This window comes from Lutra lutra, chromosome 8 (assembly GCF_902655055.1).
Source record: "Lutra lutra chromosome 8, mLutLut1.2, whole genome shotgun sequence".
Taxonomy (NCBI): Eukaryota; Metazoa; Chordata; class Mammalia; order Carnivora; family Mustelidae; genus Lutra; species Lutra lutra.
The window spans coordinates 65,511,081-65,536,720 of NC_062285.1; the positions used below are offsets into that span (position 1 = coordinate 65,511,081).

At 36.0% G+C, this 25,640-nt stretch overlaps 1 protein-coding gene across 7 annotated transcripts in view; it reads left to right on the forward strand.

Annotated features, from left to right (window-relative positions):
• The window catches only part of YAF2 (YY1 associated factor 2), a 77,020-nt gene that overhangs the window by 19,497 nt on the left and 31,883 nt on the right, over window positions 1–25,640 (forward strand). For 2 of the 7 annotated variants that reach the window (XM_047741012.1, XM_047741013.1), the window contains exon 3: window positions 5,810–5,942. The exons of 2 other annotated variants lie outside the window; for them this stretch is intronic. In XM_047741012.1, coding sequence (XP_047596968.1) covers window positions 5,810–5,942 — 133 coding nt within the window. Of the gene's footprint in view, window positions 1–5,809; window positions 5,943–6,035; window positions 6,136–16,332; window positions 16,433–25,640 lie in introns of all 7 variants that reach the window. 3 more of the 7 variants (XM_047741011.1, XM_047741008.1, XR_007129384.1) reach the window with 2 other exon arrangements.

The following is a 25,640-nucleotide window of genomic DNA, read 5'->3' on the forward strand; positions in this document are numbered from 1 at the left end:
ATAGAGAATAGATGATATTAACTGTCTATGGAAGTATACCATTTTAAGATACAGTTTATAAAATGTGCTTAATTAAGGGACCTGGGGTATCTGTTAAATTAGGAAGATCAAAATATTATTGAAGATCAATTAATGTGATTAAGGTATCCTTAGGAAGAATGAGTAGAACATAAAATGATGTAAAAGAAAAACCACACAGCATTATAGCACTGGACAGTTGGTTAATATTTAGCAAAGTATAAGAGGTGGTAGGAAGTGAGATGCTATTTGATGGTCACTAGAATACTTTATTCTGGGTTCGTGGTAATGTAGTCTTCATTATATTAACTAGTTCTAAACATCATTCAAGTAAAAAAAAAAGTAATTTGTAGATGCAGTTACCAGTTTCAGGGCTGCTACTATACACTTAGTCTGTGCATTATGCAAGTCTCTGTTAATGCTTTGGCCCTGTCCGAATATGTTGTTGATACTGGGAAGGAAATACTCTGACTTATTAATCAGTTTGGTGAAATTGGTTGATAGAATTCTGTCATTGAATTGTATCTGCTTTAGCTTTAGGTTGAATTTTTGGACCTAAAAACCAAGAACCAGATCAAAATTGGGACGCCATCCATCAATTCATAGGTATTATTTTTCTATGAGTTCCCATTTAGACAGCTAATTGGCATTTGATTGATCACTTTTAGCTTAATACTAATTACTTATGTAAAGTTTTCTGTATTAGTTATCTATTTGTGTACTGTGTAACAGATTTCCCCAAAATCAATATATTATCCCCCCACCCCCCCCCTTTTTTTTTGAGCAGCCTATCAGGTGATTCTGGCTCAGGGTCTCAAGCTTAACTGAGGGAGGATCCATTTCCAAACTTACTCATGTGTTTGTCAGAACTTAGAACACCTGCTTCCAGGTTACTCATGTGGCTGTCAGCAGACCTCAGGACTCTGGCTGTTGGCCAGAGACCTCAGTTTTTTGGCCTCATGGGCTTCTCCATGGGGCTGCTCACAGTATGGCAGCTTGTTTACTCCAAAGCAAGGTATCTGAGCAAGACCCCTCCCAAACGAAAGCCAGTCTTTTTATAAACTAATTTTGGGTGTGATTGGGTGTGTCCTGTTACTCTGCTAAATTCTGTTCCTTAGAAATGAGTCACTAGGGTGCCTGGATGGCTCAGTCGGTTAAGCGTCTGCCTTTGACTAAGGTCATGATCTCAGGGTCCTGGGATCAAGTCCCATATCCAGCTCCCTGCTCAGTGGGGAACCTGCTTCTCCCTCTGCCTCTGCTGCTCCCCCGCTAGTGCATGCCCTCTCTCTGTCAAATAAATAAATAAAATCTTAAAAAAATTCTTCTGTCCAAAACAGGGGTTCTAGGGAGATAGCTCTTAGCTGCTATCATCCTTCCCCTTTAGCTTCCAAACAATTTGAGTATTAGTACCTTTACCATCAAATGTCAGTCAAAAACATAAGTAAATACTGTTTTTCTCGTATATTCATTTTAGGATTTGTCAACAGTTGTAAAATTCTAGCTTATAAAAATCAGGTATTTCAACATGGAAAGCAATTTGTATAAATGTTTCTGGCAACTTTTGAAGTCCTATAACTTCCTTTAGTAAAGTAAGTCTAATGTAATACCTGGTTTTGTAGTATTAGCAGATATAAACTATATGTTGGTGTGATTATGCTATTAATTAGTTTAGTTTTGTAGTATTAGCAGATGTAATTTTTATATTGTATTAGATAATAATTTATATATTGGTGTGATAATAATAGTGATTTATTAACTGCTGCCTGAAATATTTCTTTAGCTATTTCCAAATTATATGTATTTCTAAAGAAAATCACAAATGTATAGCAGTATTTGGAATTCAGTTTTAATATTAACATGTTCTTATGGCTTTTATGCTGTAAGTTGTGATTCCTAATTAGTAACGTAAAGTACTTTGTTTATCTTGCAGTTTAAAGAATATAGTTTCAAAATAATAGTGCCAAAATAAATAACAAACCAGAAATCTGTAAGTTTAGAATTTCTTTATGTATTTCTTTTAGTCCTTAGACTATATCCCTCTAAAGATATGTAGAATTATTTGAAAACCATTTCTGGGTGTTTATGTCAACAGTTTGATACATAGATTCTGGGCATTGTTTCCAAATGTTTGTTTGCTTGTTTTATTTATTTATTTATTTATTTATTTATTTTTAAAGATTTTATTTATTTATTTGACAGAGATCACAAGTAGGCAGAGAGGCAGGCAGAGAGAGAGGAGGGGAAGCAGGCTCCCTGTTGAGCAGAGAGCCCAATGCAGGGCTGGATCCCAGGACTCTGGGATCATGACCTAAGCCGAGGGCAGAGGCTTTAACCCACTGAGCCACTCAGGCACCCCTTCAAATGTTTTTTTTTTTTTTTTTAAAGATTTTATTTATTTATTTGTCAGAGAGAGAGAGAGAGCGAGCACAGGCAGACAGAGCGGCAGGCAGAGGCAGAGGGAGAAGCAGGCTCCCCACAGAACAAGGAGCCCGATGTGGGACTCGATCCCAGGACTCTGGGATCATGACCTGAGCCGAAGGCAGCGGCTTAACCAACTGAGCCACCCAGGCGTCCCTCCCCTTCAAATGTTTTATTTACCTTAATTCGTTCTACTGTCCTGCAAACTAGGTTCTGTTGTTACCTTATTTTACTGATGAATATAGTTTTTGCCATCTTGATTTTAAGTTAATTTACGCTAACAAGAAAATAGTACTGGTTTTGTTTGTTTCTCTATGGATTGCTGTAGTGGGATAAAACTGAGGGAAACTGAGGGAAAGGAAAATTTTAATTAGGAAATGGGATTATAATTTGGGGACCTTGAAGGTAGTATATCATGAGACTGAAAGGGCAATAAGTCATAAAGGACTCAATTCAATTCAGATATAAACACACATCCCCCCATGTTTGTTTACATATGAGCGAGCCATCAGTAACATCACTTAAATATGTGTGAATATGGGTATAATATTAAATTTTGTTATGCTGTTGCAAGATTCCAAGTCCAGGATTTACCGTGAACAACCTTCTACAGCAATAATACCTTACATTAGAATTTTAAATCTTAATTGATAATTAGAAAATAAAGTGCCTGGAGTCATCACAACCAGTTGTAATTTAAATTGCTTCTAGCTAAAATATAATGTTCAAACCAGTGAGTAATATTGGAAGTGAAAGTTAACTACCATAGTTTTTTCTGACCAGTTTTTTCACAAGTTCAGATTGATTTTATGGAGTAGATTTTCATTACTGAAATGCTTGATTTTCATTAATTACTGAGGAGTACCTTTTTGTGGATAAGTGTTGTAATTATTAGAGCTTACACAAGATAGTTTTGAATAGAGCATCCTAATTTCTGGAATTTCTTTTCTAAGTTATTTTGATAAAAATCCATGTAAGTTGAACTTAAAGCATGATAACAAACAGCTTTCAATGCTGGTCTCTAAGTGACCTTTTTCGTTACTTTAAAATATTTTCCAGATATTTTAATTCTCTTGAGTTACTTGAAAAATGCAGTTGATTCTTTTTTAAAATTTTTTTTTAATTTTAAAGATTTTTATTTGTTTATTTGACAGAGACACAGTAAGAGAAGGAACAGAAGTAGGGGGAGTGGGAAAGGGAGAAGCAGGCTTCCCGTCGAGCAAGGAGGCCCATGCCAGGCTCAATCCCGGGAGCCTGGGATCATGACCTGAGCTGAAGGCAGATGCTAGATGACTGAGCCACCCAGGCACCCTGAAAAATGCAGTTGATTCTATTTTAAATTCGTAAGATGAGTCTAATTGGAGACTGAATTTGCTATAAATAAAAATTGGAAATTTTTAGTTCTTAGTGAAATCTTTTATTCTAGCTTATACCAAAAGGATGAAATATTTGGATCATTGCGCCTTATCTGTTTTATTAATCCAAACATGTAGGACCTTTGCACCAAATATTTGTTCACTCTCAGGTAATAGTAGTTAATTAGGAATCCAGAAGAGGTGACTAGAGGAGATCTCCCTTTTGGTATTTATTTCTGTATTACAGTTAGAAATGGAGGTCTGTATAGTGTCCCTGTCTGTGTGAATGAGTCATTTAAAAACAAATGCAGTGGGCGCCTGGGTGGCTCAGTGGGTTAAGCTGCTGCCTTCGGCTCAGGTCATGATCTCAGGGTCCTGGGATCGAGTCCCGCATCGGGCTCTTTGCTCAGCAGGGAGCCTGCTTCCCTCTCTCCCTCTCCGCCTGCCTCTTTGTCTACTTGTGATCTCTCTCTGTCAAATAAATAAATAAAATCTTTAAAAAAAAAAATAAAAAAATAAAAACAAATGCAGCAATTATTATTTTTTAAAACTCAGACTTACTTTAAAAAGCTTATGATTTTTTCCAAGACAGTTTGTATCTTTAAATTAACTAGGAATATAGCAAAAATCTTGACATGTGAAGTCAACCTTTACTAAATACAAACATCTCATAATGAGTGAAATGTAACATTTTCATTAGAATTACATTTTCAACTTGTTTTTGTTGAATAAGTTTATACACCGTTTTATCCTAAATTATTTACTTTTATTTATTTAGTATTTAATTTTTAAAATTAACATATAATGTATTATTTGTTTCAGGGGTACAGGTCTGTATCCTCCTTACTTTTACAACACAGGAAAAGCTGGGGCACCTGTTGGACTCTTGGTTTCAGTTCACGTCCTGATCTCAGGGTTGTGAGATTGAGCCCCATGGTGGGCTCTGAGCTCAGCGCAGAGTCTGCTTAAGACTTTCTATCCTTCTTCCTCTGACTACCCATGCTGTACTTGCACTCTTTCTTTCTCAAATAAATATTTAAACAAAGGAAAAGCTACACATTATCTTTGATTTGTTTCCATTGAATTAAGAATCATAAAAACCTTATTTTTTTGATGGTAGTAGATGATTATTTAGCAACATAATGGTAAGAAGGAGGAGTATTACTGAAACGTATCTGTAGATTCAACAGGAACTCGTGTTTGAAGTCATCATTTCTGTAGTACATTAAAGTAAACATGTACCTGATCATTATGTATTGAGTTAAAGGTAATAGAATATTTTCATGTGAGCTTGAAGATGAAATTCTTCTGAGGAGACCTTTTTTTTCTTTTTGTTAGAAGTCAGTGTTTTTTTGTGTGTGTTTTTTTTTGTTTTTAATGAAAGGACCATTTTAGGCAGTTATTTAAAAAGCATAACAGGTAATCAAAACTATGGCCATACTACTTTGTACAAGTTATTTAAATTAAAATCTGTTGTTATTATTTATCAGTGGCCTGACATATCTTTATATGTGTGTGTGCTTGGTTTCTTAGAGGTGACAAATGGTTATTTTAAAGACTTATTGAGTGATAAAAGGGAATTGTATTGATGTTTTTTATCTGAAGTCTCATAATTTGTTAGTTCACTGTGGACTCTACACCAAAATTTGTTGAATGTTAATGACAGTGCTAGTTAAGAAATGGCAGATTTTGATCAACTAATTATCCTTGTACTAATATTAAAAAGTGGTGGTGGTGTCTCAGTAAAATGGAATAGTCTAACAGCTGATATTTTTGTATATTAAAATATAGCTGCCATTATAGTGGGAATTTAAAAATGAAACCATCCAAATCATATTTTCTTTTCCTTCTCTTCCTGATAGTGCCAGACGTTTCTGTTGACGTTGTAGTTAGCAAATTGTTTTTGTGTTTACTTTGGGGCATGCAAGTGCAGTTATTTGGTGAATTTACATCCCTTTCCTCTGTAGTTCTGCGTGTATTAATAATCTCAAATAAAATTAATCTTCTTATTCTGCTAGAGAAGAAAAAGCTGGATCACTTACCAGTAACTGGAGTTCTCCTATTGGGTAATCTCCACAGATCCACATTCTTTGAAGTTATTGTGAATGCCTCGAGGACCAAGGAACCGTTGAAATTTCCAATTTCAGGAAGGTAAGCAAGTGCACTGAAGCATGTCTCTAGCATCTCCCAAATCCCCTCCCCCCAACTTTCTTACATATACGTCTGTACTGCATGCCCCCTCAGTTCCAGTGGATGCCCATCAGGAAGATTCTCATGCTGGACAGAAGGGCAAGAGAGGTGGATCTGTGAGGGAAAAGACCCAATAGGATAACTCAAGTTACTGGTGAGTAATCTAGTTTTCACAAACTTGAGATTTTTTTTTCTCACATTTCTTCTCTTTAGAAGGAGTTTACTTACAAAGAAGAAAGTTGTTTGAGATAGCTTCATTTTGTTAATTTGATGTAGATTATGGAATTTATTGTATGGATGATAAATACCTCGTTCTTAATGGGTGTATGAATAAGTGTGACAAGAGTATCATTTACATAATAGCTGTTTATAAAAATTATGTGTCTCTTACCTTTTGGTAAATAGTGTAATACTCAAAGTAATTTAAGGAAGCCATGTGTCGAATTATTTTATAAATTCCTTTATTTGTGATGTTGCTTTTATATGAAGTAAATACTTACACTGTAAAATTTATGCTTATGCCAAATTTGGCCAAATTCTTTTGGCATAGTACTGAACAACAAAAAGTAACTTTATATTAATTGACTACCACTTCTTACTGATATGCTTTTCAGTGTACCTTTTAACTTCATTATAGGTATATTTGGGAGATAATTCAGGGTGTGTTACCGTTCTGTTTACCACTTCCTTATTCATAATAGGTAGACTTATTAATGTGATGGGTGGCACAGTTGGTTCATTGTGAGTCTGTTCTTCCACAAGTACCAGACGATTTATTGAACTGGCGTATAAATGTTAGAGTTGGACAGAATTCCTTGCTTCTGATTTCTCTTCTTTCTCACTTACTCTGCTTTCTTACCAGTTTATCCTTTCTAAAAGGGCACTTTTAACCCATAAAGAGCCTACAGTGGTGCTTCGCTCATGTTGTTTTATAAAATTTTCATCCATTTGCTTCGAACTTAAGGCCTCTCATAATCCAGTCCCATCCTATTTATCCAGTTTTTATTTCTTCACTTTGAAACTTTTTTTGGGTCTCACTTGTTTACTTGTTATACTTACACTTTGGGGCTTGTGCCTTGCCATTTTTAAAAAATGACTTTTTATTCTACTCTTCTATACTCTAGGTTTGAGATCAGGTCCTATCCCTTACACAGTTCCTTTTGTGCTAGCATCTCTCTGTGACCTCTGTTTCCTCCGTGGAAAAATGAGATCTCTATGAGGATTGAATTAATTAATTTGTGGAATGTACTTAGAACAATGCCTAGTAGCACATAGTAAACACTCTGTTAACTATTATTTGAATGTAGGTGGAACATTGCTGTGAATATGGATATAATTTTCATCTCTTTGACACAGTTTAGCCTTTAAGTATTGGCTGTGGGTGCTATTACTATTTCCTTGATATGAAACTCTTAAGATGATTTGTATGATCACGGAGAACAAGGATAGGATTTTAATCGTTTTTAATTTTATTTAGTTCCTAACATCAGTGACTGGGATTAAATTATACCAATTAAAAAATGGTTTTTCGGGGCGCCTGGGTGGCTCAGTGCGTTAAGCCGCTGCCTTCGGCTCAGGTCATGATCCCAGGTCCTGGGTTCAAGCCCCACATCGGGCTTTCTGCTCAGCAGGGACCCTGCTTCCTCCTCTCTCTCTGCCTGCCTCTCTGCCTACTTGTGATTTCTCTCTGTCAAATAAATAAATAAAATCTTTAAAAAAAAATGGTTTTTCATGTAGTTGATAGAAAAAACTTAGTTTTTCAGGATATATTTACCAGTTTCCTCATTTATAAAACAGGGTCATTTGGCTTGTCAGTCTTGTTTGTATTGCCAGTTTTTCTTAAGAACAACAGTTTTTTCCCTTTGAAACTGGAATAGTGAAATTATAATTGTTAAGTGCAATATAAATTTCTTCTATGGGACATTAAAATAGAATGTATAGTTTTGAGAGAGTTAACTAATTTGGCTGCACTTTAAGACTTTGTGTAGTGTTAGAAAACAAACTGGGAGTTCAGTGTACTTGATTTTTGAGGTTCAATTATCAGAAGATTATTGCTTGATTTTCAGAAATGTTTGGGCTTAAGAATACCTGTCTGAAGAAGCAATAGATGAAATATAATTTCAGGTTGCTGAAGAGAGGGAATGACAGATTGAGTGTCACTTTTAAATAGTCACCAGAGAACCAATTCAGGTCCAATTAGAGAAGCCAAAGTAAAGGACATTTAGGTGACTTAAGCGCTTGTTTTGAATTTCCTTCTGCATACCCAGTTTCATTGTTTCTTTGGTATGATAGTGCTGTAGTATATTAAGAATATCCTTATTCTTTATTCTTTAGAGATACATGCTGAAAATTTTAGAAGGAAATATGATGGGTTCAGAAGAAAAGTATGGGTATTTGGGTGTGTTGTGTATATGTGTATGTAGAGAGAAAAACAGAGATAAAGCAAATGTGGCAAATGTTAATGATTTTGAATCTAGGTGAAGGATATATAGGGTATACATTATACTTTCAGCTTTTCTGTGGTTTTGATATTTTTCAGAAGTTAAGAAAGTATTTTAAAAAGAACTGTATTGTGCTTCAATTTCTCTAATTCTAAAATGGGAATAATAGAACTTGTTCTTTCTATGCCTTGATACAGGTAGGCACAGTGGGGGTACCTTTGGTAGACTAGTACTCAAGAGAACTTTTAAGAAGTGGGTTTGTTTTTTTTTTTTACACTAAAGAAGAGTTTTATAGCAGACAACTTTCAAAGTACATTTCACATAAAAGCATGTTAGCTTAAAATATATCCCTTTTTCTTATTCAGAGCATATTGCATTATAATTGAACAAGAGCAGTCCAGAAGCAATAAATATGTAGAAATATATGAAGTAATTGAAATAGAAAAATATAGCTAGTTATAAAGTAACTCCATAAATAGACAGAAAAGGAGATTAGACCTAGCTGAAGAGAGAAGTTGTTAATTTCAGGATAAAACTGATAACTCTTCCAGGACACCTACAGCAAGATAAAGAGATGAAAAGAATGGGGAAAAAATGCTAAACCACCTCATAAGTAGGTTGAAAAGCTCCAGTGTAGGTCTGATTAGGGTTCTAGAACAAGGAATACAGAGAATGGTGGAGAAGCAGTATTGAAGAAAAAATGACTAAGCATTTTCAAGAGTTTTTTTAAAAGCTGGAAATAGTTGGTAATTAGAACTGAATCATAACAAAAGCATTGTATCAGGGGTGCCTGGGTGGCTCAGTGGGTTAAACTTCTGCCTTCAGCTCAGATCATGATCTCAGGGTCCTGGGATTGAGCTGCACATTGGGCTGTCTGCTCAGCAGGGAGCCTGCTTCCCCCACTCTCTCTCTGCCTACTTGTGGTCTCTTCTCTTTTTCTCTGTCAAATAAATAAATAAAATCTTAAAAAAAAAAAAGCATTGTATCAGAACTTGAAGGGTACAGGAAAAGTGGTGCGTAAGGGTGAATTTATACCTTTAAATGCGTGTATTGGATTGAAAGAAAATAAATGAGCCAGATATTAGACTCAAAAACTAAAAAAAAAAAAAAAAAAAAGAAAAGGAGAAAGTAAAAGCTAAGAAAGAATGGAGAAAATAAAAATAGAATTTGGTGAAGTAGAAAATAATCAACAATAAAAACAATAGCAATCTTTATTCAAATCAGAGCTGGTTCTTTTTAGTCTTTTTAGTCTTTTTAGTCGACTAACTTCTGGACATCCTCCTCAAAAAACAGATGATGCAAATAATAAAATTTAAAATGAGATATGACTACAAACACAATTATAAATTTAAAAATCACAAGAAATCACATATATAAATATATATATTACATATATATAAACTCACATACACATACATGTTATATGTGTGTGTGTATATGTGTGTGTGTGTTTTCATATATATATATATATATATTTTTTTTTTTTTTTTTTTTAAACCAGGTGAACTGGATTGTTTTCTAGGGGAAAAAAATCATTCCAAAATTGTAAAGAAAAAATCTAAAGAAATTTAAACTCCATTAAAAAAAATTGAAGTTGTAGTAAATTTTCCCAAAAGGAATAGGTTTTTAAAAATAAAAACTTTAGGGGTGCCTGGGTGGCTCAGTCAGTTACACATCCAAGTCTTGATCTCAATTCAAGTCTTGATCACAGGGTTGTGAGTTTAGACCCTATGTTGGGCTCCACACAAAGTGTGGAGCCTATTTAAAAAAAAATAATAATAAAAATAAAAATGGGGTGTAGCTGGGTGGTTCAGTCAGTTAAGTGTCTGCCTTCAGGTCAGGTCTTGATCCCAGGATCCTGGGATCAAGCCCTGAGTCAGGCTCCTTGCTTGGTGGGAAGCCTGCTTCTCCCTCTCCCACTTCCCCTGTTTGTGTTCCATCTCTGGCTGTCTCTGTCAAATAAGTAAAAAAAAAAAAATTATTTTTAATAAAAAATAAAATAAAAATAAAAATAGAAACTTTATTGAGCTATAATTCACAAATCCTATCATTTATCCATTTACAATGTACAAGTCAGTGGTTTTTAGTCTTTTTAGTTGTGCAGCCATTACTCTGATGTTTTAGGATATTTTCTCACCCCAAAAAGAAACTGCTATACCTGTTAGCAGTCAGTCCCAATTCTTCTCAAACTCTCCAGACTTAGGCAGCCACTGATTTATTGTTTCTGTAGATTTGCCTACTCTAGACATTCCATATAAATGGAATCATTCAATATGTGGCCTTTTGTGACTCACTTCTTTCACTTATTATAATGTTTTAAGGTCCAGCCCTGTCATACCCTATATCAGTGCACTTTATTCCTTTTATGGCCAAATAATATCTCATTCTGAGCATGTGCCACATTTTGATTATCCTTTCATCAGTTCATGGATATTTGGATTTTTCTGCATTTTTTGCCTATTGTGAATAGCTGCTGTCAGCATTTATGTACAAATTTTTGTGTGGACATACATTTTCATTTCTCTTGGATATATTCCTAGGAGTGAAATTACTAGGTCATATGTAACTATGTTTAACCTTTTGAGGAACTGCCAGACTGTTTTCCAAAGTGACTGCCATTTTACTTTCCCACCGGCAGCATATGAGTGTTCTAATTTTCTACACGCTCACCAACACTTTCATTATCTTTTTTATTTTATCCATCCTCAGTGTGTGAAGTGGTATCAGAGGAATAGTTTTAATTGTGATATTTATAATCCTTTTTCAAATATACTTTTCTTGAACAGATAATTCTATTTTTATACAAAATGACCCACATAATAGAAAAAGAGGGAAAGCTATCCTGCCGTTTATCAGACAAGTGTACTCTGGAAACCTAAACTGGAAAGAATATACAAGGGAAAATAGATTCAATCTCATGTATGAACAGAGAAATAAAAATTTTAATTAGGATAAGAATGTAAGGATAGTTCAATATTTGAAAATTATATCCATATAACATAATATTTAGGGAAACAATTTTTTTTTAAGATTTTATTTATTTTTTTGTGGAGGGCACAGATTGCATGGAGCACTGGGTGTGGTGCAAAAATAATGAATACTGTTATGCTGAAAAAATAAAAAAATTAAAAAAAAATAAATTAAAGATTTTATTTATTTTTTTGACAGAGAGAGGGAGAGAGAACAAGCAGGGGGAGCAGTAGGAAAAGCAGATGCCCCAATGATCAGGGAGTCTGACATGGGGCTTGATCCCTGAGATCATGACCTGAACTGAAGGCAGGTGTTTAACCGACTGAGCCACCCTGGTGCCCCAGGGGAACAATCTTGAAAGATGTAGTGAGAGTTTATGATAAAACTCAGTGCCCATTAATGTTTTGGGGAAAAAACCCTTAAACCATGACAAGTGAACTTTTTGCTTTCTGTAAAGTCTGTCTTTTAAACTGCCTTTCAAACAGCAACATTATGCTTAATAGTGAAACCTTAGAAACATTTCCGTTAAAGTCAAGAATCAGACAAATATGTCTTTACTGATAAAGAAAAAAAGAACTAAAATCCAAAAGGATTAGAAAAGAGGAAAAATGAGATGAATATATTTCTGGAAAATTTTTAAAAAAACACTGTATTAATAAGAGAATTCAGTGTCACTAGATACAAGATCAAGATTCAAATTGACAATAGCCAGTTAGAAAATAAAAAATTTCTCCTAGGGGTACCTGGGTGGCAGTGGGTTAAGCCTCTGCCTTCAGCTCAGGTCATGATCTCAGGGTCCTGGGATCGAGCCCCACATCGGGCTCTCTGCTCGGCGGGAAGCCTGCTTCCTCCTCTCTCTGCCTACCTCTCTGCCTACTTGTGATCTCTGTCTGTCAAATAAATAAAAATAAATAAATAAAAAATCTCTCCTATACAGCAAATTCTATAAACTACCCGAAGTGTTATTGAAGGACATAAAATTAGACCAGTTAAGTCAGAATATACTATATTTATGTTAGGTATAAGCATGGTTTAAAAAATTACTTCTCTGTGATTTATTTTACATATAATTTCAAACAAAAATCCCAATAGTATATATATTTTTTAAAGATTTAATTTATTTATTCAACAGCGAGAGAGGGAACACAATCGGGAAGTGGGAGAGGGAGAAGCAGGCTACCTGCTGAGCAGGGAACCTGGTGCAGGGCTCGATCCCAGGACCCCAGGATCACAACCGGAGCTGAAGGCAGACACTTACTGAATGATCCACCCAGGGCCCCACCCCCAGTAGTTTTTTCTTTTATTTATTTATTTATTTATTTATTTAATTTTATTTAATTTAATTTTATTTTTTTATTTTATTATTTTTTTTAATTTTTTTATTTTTTTTTATTTTATTTTTTTAAAAGATTTTATTTATTTATTTTGACAGAGATCACAAGTAGGCAGAGAAGCAGAGAGAGAGAGAGAGAGAGAGAGAGGAGGAAGCAGACTCCCTGCTGAGCAGAGAGCCCGATGTGGGACTCGATCCCAGGATCCTGGAATCATGACCTGAGCCGAAGGCAGAGGCTTTAACCCACTGAGCCACCCAGGCTTTTTTTTTTTTTTTTTTTTTTTTTTTTTTAAAATAAAATGACCTTCATATACAAAAGTAAAGCCACAATAACCAAGACAGTTCTGCAAGAAGAACAGTGAGGAGGGGCTTGCACCATTGTTTAGCAAGACTAATTTTAAACTTACAATATTTAGAATATAGTACTACATAGTGATGAAAAAGAATCAACTGCTGTACACAACATGGCATGAATCTCCCATGCTTAATGTTGAGGAAAAGAGATGAGAAACAAAATATTACATAATGGGGCACCTGGGTGGCTCAGTGGGTTAAAGCCTCTGCCTTCGGCTCGGGTCATGATCCCGGGGTCCTGAGATGGAACCCCGAATCGGGCTCTCTGCTCAGCAGGGAACCTACTTCCCCCTCTCTCTGCCTGTCTCTCTTCCTCCTTGTGATCTCTGTCAAATAAATAAAACAAAATCTTTAAAAAAAAAATACATTTTGTATGATCTCATTTATAGGAAGTTCAGAAACAGCTAATCAGAATAGTGATTTTCTTGGAAACATGGTTCTAATTTGGAGGAGCATTCTGGAGCATGAGAAATGTTAATATATTGATCTAGGTTGGATCACATTGGGATATACATTATTTAAAAATCAAACTGTACACTTTATGTAAATTAAACCTCAGTAATAAAAGTAAAATACAAACTTAGGGTAGTTAAAGTAGTATAACCTTAATACAGGAAAAGACAGATTAATAGAGAGTTCAGAAATGGATCCATACATATTTGAGAAGTTGGTAAGAGCTAGAGATGACATTTTCTATCAGCCGGGAAAGAAAGAGTGGACTGTTGAATAGGTTTTCTATATGGGGGGAATACTAGGTCTCTACTTGAAATGATATGCAGAAGTCAGTTCCATTTGATTTTTATACTAAGTGTAAACAACTGTTTGATAAAGAGCAAAGAATAGAAGAATATGTGTCTTTAGGATGTGTGAAGTGTTCTTTAACAAGTCAAGAAAAGAAGATAAGGACATTAAGGATAAAGGATTTGACTACCTCAGGAAGAAAAACTTAGGTTTACTAAAATAGCATCATAAACCAAACTAAAATGTGAGTGGCACAACTGAGAGATAGGTATAAGGTCTGTAATACCCAGTGGATTCGTGTCCAGAATAAATAAAGAGGAAAATAATAAGACAGATGATACAGATGCAGAGAAAATGAACAATGGATATTAAGGCAATTCACAACAGAGGAAAGGAAATTGGAATGCCTAACGAACCGAAAAGATGCTTAGTCTCATTTGCAGGGACATGCAATTAAAAACTTATGAGCCATTAGTTTTTACCCATTAGCTCAAGATCGGGTAAGTGTTACACAGTTGAAAGGTGCATATCCTAGTATCCAGAAATTACTGTTCAAGGTATTATTAGTCTAGAGAACTTTGCACATTTGCCCAGGGAGATTTGTACAGGGATATTCATTTGGAAAAAAATCTAAATGTCTGCCAATAGGAAGCATGGATAAATAAAATATAAAATAGTTGTATAACAGAGAATTACCAAGTCTATGTTTAGATTTTTATCATGGGTGACTATTTTTATACTTTAAGAAAAAAAATAATATTGTTTATGCCCAGGAATTGTTTTAAGCATTTATAAATAATTATTTTAGTCCTCGTAAGAACTCAAAAATAGGTACAGTTATTATCTCCATTTTATATATGGGAATACTGAAGCATACAGAGGCAAAAAACTTACCTACTTTCAAAGGTGGTGAATGGCAAAGTGGAGATTGAAAGTTAGGATTTGAATCTCAGTTGCCTGGCCCCAGAGTCCATTATGCCATGCGGCCTTTTGATGTGTTCAAATAGGGAGAGCGCTCAGAAATGTAAAGTCAAAGTAGAATGATGTACAAAGTACAATGCAATCTCATTTACACCAAATTCATGAGGGTGGTTACCTCTGGTAAAGGAGAGAGATCTAGTGATAATGGTGAAAGCAAGCTTTATGGAACTACATGTTTTTCCTTAAAGAACATGTATATAATAGCTTTTAAACACCTACAGTTAATGTATATATAAGCTTATTTTTATAAAAAGAAAAACTAGAAGGATTGATCTAATTGTCTTAATTTGCATTTATTCTTGATATTTGTTTATGGTAGAAAAAGAAGTAGTGGCCCTAGCAGAGTGACTGTGATTTAGTTTAGTTCTAAGATAGCAGCACATGAGCACCAGTCACTGAGTTGGGTGCTAGGAATAGGATAGGTTTCTTCCTGTCTCTTTAAGGAGTTTAAAGTTTTATAGGAAGGAGATAAATAACTGTAATTCAATATGTTATATATAGATCTGTTTTCTTCTTTGTTTCTCCATTCCCCCGCGCCCACCCTTTCCTCCAAATACAAATAGGAGAAGGGGAAACATCCTCATTTGGGGCATGGGAAGCAGGCAGTGAAAGGTCAGTGGCAATTCTACATCCTGTTCTTTTACAAAACTACCGGAGAACAAGCTTGTGGTCAGAGGTTTAGCTTGTTCACCATCCTATCTCCAAAACTTAGTGTAGTCCTCGCACTTAGTTGAATAACTGGTGTGCTTCCCTCTCAGTTAACTAGCACTTAAACCCAAATTTCTCCTTAGCCATCTGGGGCGTTTTCCATTGGTTCTGTTTCTTCCATTGATTACCAGAATCTATGGCAGTTAGACGCCTTAAATTGATGCCAAAGAACTTTGACTTGAGAAATATTTTAATCTGTGGGAGATTTTGGCTTTTTAAAATCCATTTTATTTTCATTGTGCTGAGTCCAGTACATTTTTTTTGAAAACTAGTAGTCTACTAATATGGGGATAGTACAATTGTTTTCCTGTACTCTCTGTCTTTGGGTCAGTACTGTCTTGTACAAGTATTTATGTTCTATTTCTTATTTGTGAAATTCTTAATTTCCTAAAACCACATCCTCCTCAAGTTTCTAGATGGATCATGGACTGTTTCCAGATGGTATTAATGTTTATGGTGTGAAAATCCTAGTGTCTTTTAAAATCTCTCATGGTAACCTCATAAAAAATAGTTACTGTTGTTTCCTTTCAGCCTAATGAGAGGTGTGTTTTCCTTGGTAGCAAATTGGAGTCAGTGTTAGGTGAGAATCTTTCCCAAAAGAGCAAATGTGAATACATTAAAAATTGCTGAGAATGGGTAAATTTGAATAAATCATAGTGAAAGATGTTTATTTTACTTTGTAAATTTAACAGTTGGATTATAATTGAGACAATCCTAAAACAAGGCATGTTACTATGCTGGATGGATTTAGTTAAACTATTGGTCAGATCCTGTTCCATGTGTACATAGTGCTGCTTTCTTAACTATATAACCCTTTTGCCAGAGATAACATGAAGAGAGCCTGGTTACCATTTGGTGGAACAAGCCTGCTGGCTCAAGCCTCTGCCCAGAAATTTGATTCAGTCTCTTTTCTGGACAGTCTGGTAAGCTCTCATTGTTCTTCATGTTAAAATCATCTTATTCAGGATGCACCCAAGAGAAACTTAATACTAAAGGAGGAGACAATATTAAATTCAATGAAAATGTTAAAGTAGTTACATTAATTGAACACTTCACATTAAACATGACTAATTTTTAATAACACTGTCCAATAGAAATATAGCAACAAAAGAGAGCCATATATGTAATTTAAAAATTTCTCATGGCCAAATTAAAAAAGTGAAATGTAACAGATGAAATTAATTTTAATACTGTACTTTATTTAACCCAGTATATCTAAAAAATTCTCCTTTCAAATCAGTGAGATATTTTATGATCTTTTTTATACTGAGTCTTTGAACTCTGGTCTATGTTTTATATTTATAGCACATCTCAGTTTGGGCTAGCATGTTTCAAGTGCTTAATACCCATATGTGGCTTCTGTATCCTATAGCGTAGACTTCGAACATCTGAAAAAACATTTGGTTTTGTATATTTATCCTTCTGTTACTGCTCACTAAAGGTGCTTTGAGTTTCTTTTTTCTTTCATTACTTTACCTGTTTGTGGGTGCTCAACTTTACAGTTGATCATTGGTAACCTGAAACCTACTATCCATTCCTACGTTTGACAGAACATTTAGGTCTTACTATAGTATTCCCTGATACCTAGGTCTACTTAATTTCTTCATATATATTTTTAAGGATTTTATTTATTTGAGAGAGGGAGCAAGAATGAGTGGGGGTAGGGGAGGGAGAAGAAGGGGGAAAGAATCTCAAGAAGACTCCGTGCTGAGCATGGAGCCTGACGTGGGTCTTGATCCATGGCTCTGAGATTATAACGTGAGCTGAAACCAAGACTTGGATGCTTAACCAACCAATTGAGCCATCCAGGCACCCCATACTTCCCTACAAGCTTCCTATAAAAAGCTCCTGCTTTTTTTCAGAATATCAGATTCAGAACTTGTACGTAGGCTACTCCAGGTGGGATTATACATTATTGCCCTTGTCATCTCCCCAGCAGGGTAACAAACCTCTTCTTTCTTCATTTAAAGTCATTGTTCTGAACCAGAAGTATTCCTTATATGATGACTTTTTTTAAGAAGGAGGAAGTCCAACATCTTTATGGGGATTGGGTATCCATTCTCTAAGAAACTGATCGCTTGAAGATTTCCAAACAAATCAGTTTTTCTCTGTTTCTTCCCTAGTAGATACTATGAGAATGAACATGTTGCAAAATAAAAGAATATCTAAGTATAACACATATGACTTGAAATTTTGATATCCTCTTGATTTCACCTTTCCTAGATGAGGGACATTTATGAGGATTATTCTCAGCAAATGAATTTATGACCTCTAATAGTGATTATCTCTGTGTCCCAATACCAGCAGAAGAATCTTCTATATTTCATTTCAAACAGTACTCTTGAATGGGATTACTTGAACTCTGAATATATAAATGCCCAGATATTGGGGTTTCTTGAACTACCTGCTTTCTGGTCTTAATTGTTATTTAACTTTCATACCTCTTTGGAATTTCCAGTATTTCTCATCCTACCTCTTTTGTTACTCTATCTCCCTTCTAGCAGAATCTCGATCCTCTTCTGTTTCCTTTCCAGCCCTGCTATGCAGGCATACCCATTATTGTTGGTAGGTATTGCCAAGCGCAGTGAACAGAGCATTTGTTAAGGTAGAGTTTTTTAGCAAGTGTGGTAGGGTATGGTGTGGAATTAGTATTGGAGGGCCTGGTCTGTTGTTAAAGTGAAGCATAGAATATTCTCATTCTCCCATCCACTGTGACCATTCATCCTGTTTAATTTCATTGCCTCTACCTAGGTGACAGCTGATAGTTGCTAATTGTGCTTGCTGGTATGTTGGGCATGTTTTTGAGTTAGAGGCCATTATAGCCAGTGAACACTAGGCAGCATGTAGTAGCAACTGACTATTAAACAAACTAAAGACTGGCAGAAGAGGGTTCTAGGATTAGAGCAAGGAAACACTGGATTTGTTTTCTTTTCTTTCCTGTGATTGGATAGTTTGTCCTATTTACTGCCATCATGCTAATGTTCAAAAGATTCAGGTTTAGCTTCATCTCTGAGTATTTACTGAGACTGGTGAAGTGCCAGGTACTTTGTTAGCAGTGACCAAGATGGACATGTGCATTCTCAAGCAGTGGTTACTTGTTATTCCCCTTTCAATGTCCAGGAGCTCGCTCTCTACTGCCTTTAGGTCCCGGTCAGAGGCCTCAGCTTAGTTTTTGAGTTTCTGTAGTAGAAACTAGAAATTGATGACCAATTGTACCAGTTTGACTCTTAGTTTTGTTTGGTCCCCTCAGTGTTGGTCTACATCATGTTTCAAAGAACTTGAATTGCCACTATTAAAAGTTCAGGAAATTTTTCTTGATATTTTAAATTTCCTGCTCTTTATTTATTTGTTTGTTTGCTTGCTTAAAGATTTTTTTGTTTTTTTTTGTTTTGTTTTTGTTGTTGTTGTTACTAGTTGGAAGGTCTAGCAACCCTGAGCCTTGTTGTTCATTGCAACAGTTTAACCCACTTAGAGGGGACTTTGGCTCTCCATAGTTCTCATCACTCCCTGGTTGTCTCCTGGGTGTAGGTTTTACCTGGCCCTCCTCACTCATTTTTATTAATTATCTAGTCTCTGTAGATAATTGAGTTTGTAACTTCTGTCCTAGGTAATCTCATATCTCACTACTCTAAACTTTCTTTTCTTTCATATGAACTTTTTAGTATGGCCAAGAGACATCCTTAGGTAAAGTCCTTAACATGGCTTACAAATCTTTTCATGGCTTGATTCATGTTTATTTCTTTAGCCCTAGCTCTTACCATTCATCCCAGTAATGTTATGCCTCAGCCATATCCACCATCCCCCTACCAGTGATGTGCTGTTTTGTGTTTCTAGCCTTTGCACACACTCTGATCTCAAATACTATTTTGTCTTTCCTTTCATCCTCTATCCCCACTCCTTACCACCTCCCACCCCGAGTTTGGTTAATTCCTGTTAATTTCATGTCTTAGTTTAGATGTCACATGCTTCAGAAAGCCTTCCCTGTTCCCATGGGATCTGCCTCTGTATTCATCCTATATATTTCCATAACTGCCTGCATTTAACCCAGTCTTAGCACTTGCCAAGTGTTTTTGGTTGTCTGCTTTCCAGACCTGCTCTAGACATTTTTATTTTTAAAGATTTTATTTATTTATTTGACCGAGAGAGATCACAAGTAGGCAGAGAGGGAAGCAGCGGGGCTGGGGAAGCAGGCTCCCTGCTGAGCAGAGAGCCCGATGCAGGGCTCTATCCCAGGACTCTGGGATCATGACCTGAAGGCAGAGGCTTTAACCCACTGAGCCACCCAGGCGCCCCTGCTCTAGACATTTTTAAGAGGTTGTCTTTATCACTTTTGATTCCCAAGGCCTGTCCTAGAATTGGTTATATAGTAAATATTTCTTTAATGGCTTCTTTCTCTTAAGTTCTTTTAATAATTTCTGAGTCTTTGCTTATGGAATTTCTATTGTATGGAATACTCTTTTTGTTCTTCCAACTCTTGTTCATCCTCTAAGCTTCAACTTGGCGGGGGGAGGCTAACCTAAGCTTTTTTTTGTTTGTTTGTTTGAGGACTAATTTCAGTATCTACTTATCTTTCACTTCTTTAGGTTCTGGGAACACTTTTTAAAAAATGTCTCATTTTAGCACTTGACATGGTTTCATGTACATTACTTTAAGTTATATTTAATGTACAGTATCATTCTTAAAGTGTTATGTGCCAGTAACTTGTGCTTATTAGTAGATTGCTAGCTAAAATAATTTAGTGATTAGATTCAGTTTATGAGCCAAGGTACTACTATCTTAAATAATCTCCCTTGTTTATTGAGAACTCTGACATCTAGCCAGAAGTTTTATATCTCTACCTAAATTTGTTCTTCCATTTTATATCTCTACCTAAATTTCTTGTCCTGCTTTCCCCATAATAACAGTGCATGTATCTTAATTGCTTGGTTATTTTTTCCGTTTTCTCACACTGAACTGTAAACTAAGGGTTGAAACCATGTTTGCCTTGTTATAACCACCTGCTGGCATATCTTAACTAATACTGGAGTTGAGAAGATCTTGATATTCACCGTGTGCATGTTTAATATGTGACTATAAGACAGTGTTTTCAATAAGTTAGGCATGAACATTTCTTTTTTGCATGATAATTATTAGGCAATTATTTAGGTGACTCTACTTTGTGTCTTTTAGGAATTTCACATTTTATATGTGCAAAATTGAACTTAGAGTTCTCTCCCCTAATTCTCCCTCCCTTGATGACACACAGTCTCTCTCTCTACTTCTTTCTCTTACCTTCTACTTCCTCCTGTTCATCTACAAATCCTACATGCTGTACCTCCAGAATATATTTAGAATCCCACCTCTCTCACCCTCAACTGTTGCCACCCTACTATAGGCTACCATCATCTCCTGCTTGCCCATTATAATGTGTTCCTAATTGGTTGCTGTGATTATAGTGTGCTTTCCTACGGTCTGTAGTCTAAATAGCAGCCAGGTAGTTTTTGTTTATTTTATTTTTTTAGTTTCCAAAGCTCATTTAAATTTGATCCTCGCAAACCCCTTTTTAGGGGTTTAGAATCACTATTATTATGGTAATTATTATTATTGCAATTATTTTACCAAGAAAGCAGAGCCCATGCAGGTTAAGTGACTTACATGAGAACAGAAGCCATTCATTAGTAGAGCCAAAATTTAATTATAGATCTTCATGTCTCAGAGCTTTGCCTTGTGGTTCATAAATTCTAAATGTGATGACTTGAGAATCCATAAGGACATTACCTTAAAGTCTCCCCTAGGCAGTTTTCCAAAGGGATAGGTCATTCATACTATTTATAGTCACTTTTTTTTTTTTTTTTTTTTTTAATTTGTCAGAGAGAGAGGGAGAGAGAGCGAGCACAGGCAGACAGAATGGCAGGCAGAGGCAGAGGGAGAAGCAGGCTCCTGCTGAGCAAGGAGCCCGATGCGGGACTCGATCCCAGGACGCTGGGATCATGACCTGAGCCGAAGGCAGCCGCTTAACCAACTGAGCCACCCAGGCGTCCCTCACTTTTTTTTTTTTTTAAGATTTTATTTATTTGAGAAAGTGTGAGCACAAGATGGGGAGGAAGAGGAGAGGAAGAGGCAGGCTCCCCGCTGAGCAGAGAGTCTGATGTGGGGCTCAATCCCAGGACCCTGGGGACATGACCTGAGCCAAAGGCAGATGCTTAACCAACTGAGCCACCTAGGTGCCCCTAGAGTCACTTCTTAAGAGTGGTTTTCACAGTTAAATTAAGCAGAAGGTACAGAGATTTTCCATATACCTCTTGCCCCCACAGTCGCTAAATGCCTCGCCCCATTATTATCTTTCTCCACCAGAGTGGTACATTTGTTACAAATGATAAACCTATACTGGTGCGTCATTATCCCGCAAAGTCCATTGTTTATATTTGGGTTCACTCTTGGTGTTGTACGTTCTGTGAGTTTAGACAAGTGTATCATGACATGTATCCACCATTATAGTGTCATACAGGATAGTTTTACTGTCCTAAAAATCTTTTTTTTTTTTTAAAGATTTTATTTATTTATTTGACAGAGAGGGATCACAAGTAGGCAGAGGGGGAGAGAGATGGGGAAGTAGGCTCCCTGCTGCGCAGAGAGCCCAATGCGGGGCTCGATCCCAGGACCCTGAGATCATGACCTGAGCCGAAGGCAGAGGTTTAACCCACTGAGCCACCCAGGCACCCCTGTCCTAAAAATCTCTGATGCTCCGGCTGTTCATCTCTCTCGTCCCAATCCCTAGCAACCCCTGATCTTTTTACTGTCTGTAATTTTGTCTTTTCCAGAACATCATATAGTTGGAATTACATAGTATGTCACCTTTTCAGACTGGCTTCTTTCACTTAAGCAATATCCATTTAAACTTATATATCCATGTCTTTTGATGGCTTGATAGCTTATTTCTTTTTAGTACTGAATAATATTCCATTGTCTGGATGTACCACATTTTATGTGTCCATTCACCTTTTAACAAGTTTTGATAATTATGAATAGAACTGCTATAAACATCCATATACAGGTGTTTCTGTGGCCATATCAGCTTTTTTGGGTAAATACCAAGGAGTATGATTGCTGGATTATATGGTAAAAGTATGTTTCGTTTTTCAAGAAACTGCCAAAGTATCTTCCAAAGTGGCTGTTCCTTTTTGCATTCCCACCAGCAATGAATGAGAGTTTCTGTTGCCCTATGTCCTTTCCAGCATTTGGTATGGACAGTATTCTGGAATTGGACTATTCTAAAAGGACAGCAAGATAATTTTTATTTTAACTTTAGTCAGGTCATGTTTTTCTCTTTTTCAGAACCTTCCCATTCTACTTTGAATAATATTCTATGTTCTTTCCATTTTTTCAAAGGAACGCCTTACATGATCTGGTCCTTTGGACTTCCTCAAACTACTTTTACCATTTCCTCTCTCATTCATTGCAGTTGAGACATTTTGGCCATCTTAGTGTTCTTCAAATATGCCAGCCTTCTGCCATAGGGCCTTTGCAATTGGTCTTGCGTTTCCTGGGATTTTTCATATCTAGATACCTCCATCGCTTACTCCATCACTTCATTTAGGACTCTGCTTAAATAACCTTATTGGTGGTGCTACTTTGATTTCCCTGTAGAAAAATAGCATTTCTGGGTGCCTGGGTGGCTCAGTTGGTTGAGGGACTGCCTTCAGCTCAGGTCATGATCCTGGAGTTTCTGGATAGAGTCCTGCATCAGTCTCTCTGCTCAGCAGAGGGTCTGCCTCTTCCTCTGACCTTCCCCCTCTCATGCTCTCTCTCTCACTCTCTCTCTCAAATAAACTCTTTTAAAAACAAGAAAGAAAAATAGCATTTCTGTGTAGTTCTCTTATACCCTGCTTAATTTTTCTGCTACTACCTAAGAATATTTCATGTGCATGTGTGTGTACATGCATATATTTGCATATAATTGTGTGTGTGTGTGTGTGTGTGTGTGTGTGTGTGTATAAAATGTATATGTTTGCCCATCTTTACTGGAATGTATGTATGCTCCATAAGGGGATATTTCTGCACATCTGTAGAATAGGACGTGGTATATAAATGGTGTCTAATAATTGTTGAATGAGTGACTGTATTATACCAAAAATGTTTTAGTGTTACGGATTTAGATTATTATGGTAGGACACAATCATATATGTAAGGAAGGCTTAGTTTTATTTTATTTCACAACTTGTAAGCTTTGTGAGGCTAATAAGGATTTTCTTCTTTGCTGTATTCTCATGTGTAGAATGTTGCCTGGTGGCAATATTTATTTAATATTTATTGACTCAATGAGTTTATGTAAAGGAACAACGATATCTTTATTATGGAAATAACCAAATTATGCTGTATGTGCAAGTAATCTTTTTTTTTTAAACATGTGCAAGTAATCTTGAACAGAACTAGAAGTAGACTATATAACTCCAAAGTTGGTAGAAAGGGGAGAGGAAGAGTGATAATACTACCTTGATTAAAATCTTTCGGATCCATTTATATCTGTCATTTGCTAGCTACTCCAAGCCACCATCATCTCTGGTCTGGGCTACGTAATAGTGTACTACTTGATCTCTCCAATTCCAAATATATCCTGCTCTAGTTCATTCTCTACACAACAGTTTTAAAATGGAAATATGATGGAAATCACCTTTCTTCTGAAAATATTTCTCTACTGTTAGAATAAAATTCAGGTTCTTTAACTTGGCTCATTTGTAGAGCTAGTGTGGCCTGCCTCCCTTCTGACGTTATGCAGTTCTTCCTCCTCATGACTGCATGATGTCATGCAGTATTCTCCAGTGTCACAAACTCTCAGTTACTATCACCCATTAACTTTTTTGCTGCCCTTGGACACTCAGGGCTTACTTTTTGCCAGATAGAATCTTTCTCCCAGTCTTTCATTGGAGTAACTCCTTTGTATTATTTAAATCTGAGCATGTCAGATCTTGTGTGCAGTCTTCCTTGAAAGCCTTATCTACATCATTCCTGTTACGGTTGCTCATGGTGTTGGAGTGGGCAGGGAAGAACAATGCCAGTTTGTAATTATATAGTTAGCTAACTTTTTTGTTTGCCATTGTATTCCTAACACTAAGCATGGTGCTTGGTGCATTGTAGGTCCTCAGTAAACATTTGTTCAATATATGAAATAACTGTATAACAAAAGATGGAAAACAAAAAAAAAGAGCATGGAAACAAATCCCCAGAAAACATAAAAAGAAGACCATATGTGCTTATTAAAACAGTAAATACCCATGACATAAGCCCAGCTATTAAGCAAGACTCAGATTAGGTGAAATACAAAACCCAACTATACAGCAGATATTAGAAACACATCGAGAACAAAATTACTAAGAAGGCTGGAAGTAAACTGATAGTCAAACCAAGATACTAAGCAAACATAAGCAAGAAATTAATCAATGGATGGTATTGCTAGACAGAGTTGAATTAAAAACATAAACATCAGGGGTGCCTGGGTGGCTCAGTTGGTTGAGCAACTGCCTTCAGCTCAGGTCATGATCCCAGGATCCTGTGAATGAGCCCCAAGGTAGGCTCCCTGCTCAGCAAGGAGTCTGCTTCTCTATCTTAGAGATAGATAGATAAATAAATAAATAAATAAATAAATAAATAAATAAATAAATAAAATCAATCTTAGGAGGGTAAAAAGCAGTGTGAGAAAGAAGAGGGGTACCTCGTAATCATCAAGGATATATATAGTTACCAATAAAAAGAGAACCATAAATCTTTATAGTTTAAAGATGAAGCATTGAAGTACGTAAAGTGAAAACTGAATCGGAGGAGGAAGAGAAAAAAAATACAGCAGTAATGGGAGACTTTCAGTCCTTGCCACATCAAAGAGATAAAAAATAAGATATAGTCTGAATCATATAATCAATAAATCTGATACAGTAAACATACTCTCACTGTAAAGAGAAAGAACACCTTTTTAATTTCCCAGGAACATTGGAAAATAAGTACTGGAAAGAAAACTGGAAAAAAAAGTAAAAATATTATCAACCACATATTCTACAATGAAACTTTAAATTTTTAAGATTTTATTTAGTTGACAGAGCACAAGCAGAGAGGAGCATCAGGCAGAGGGAGAGTGAGAAGCAGCTATCCCACTGAGAAGGG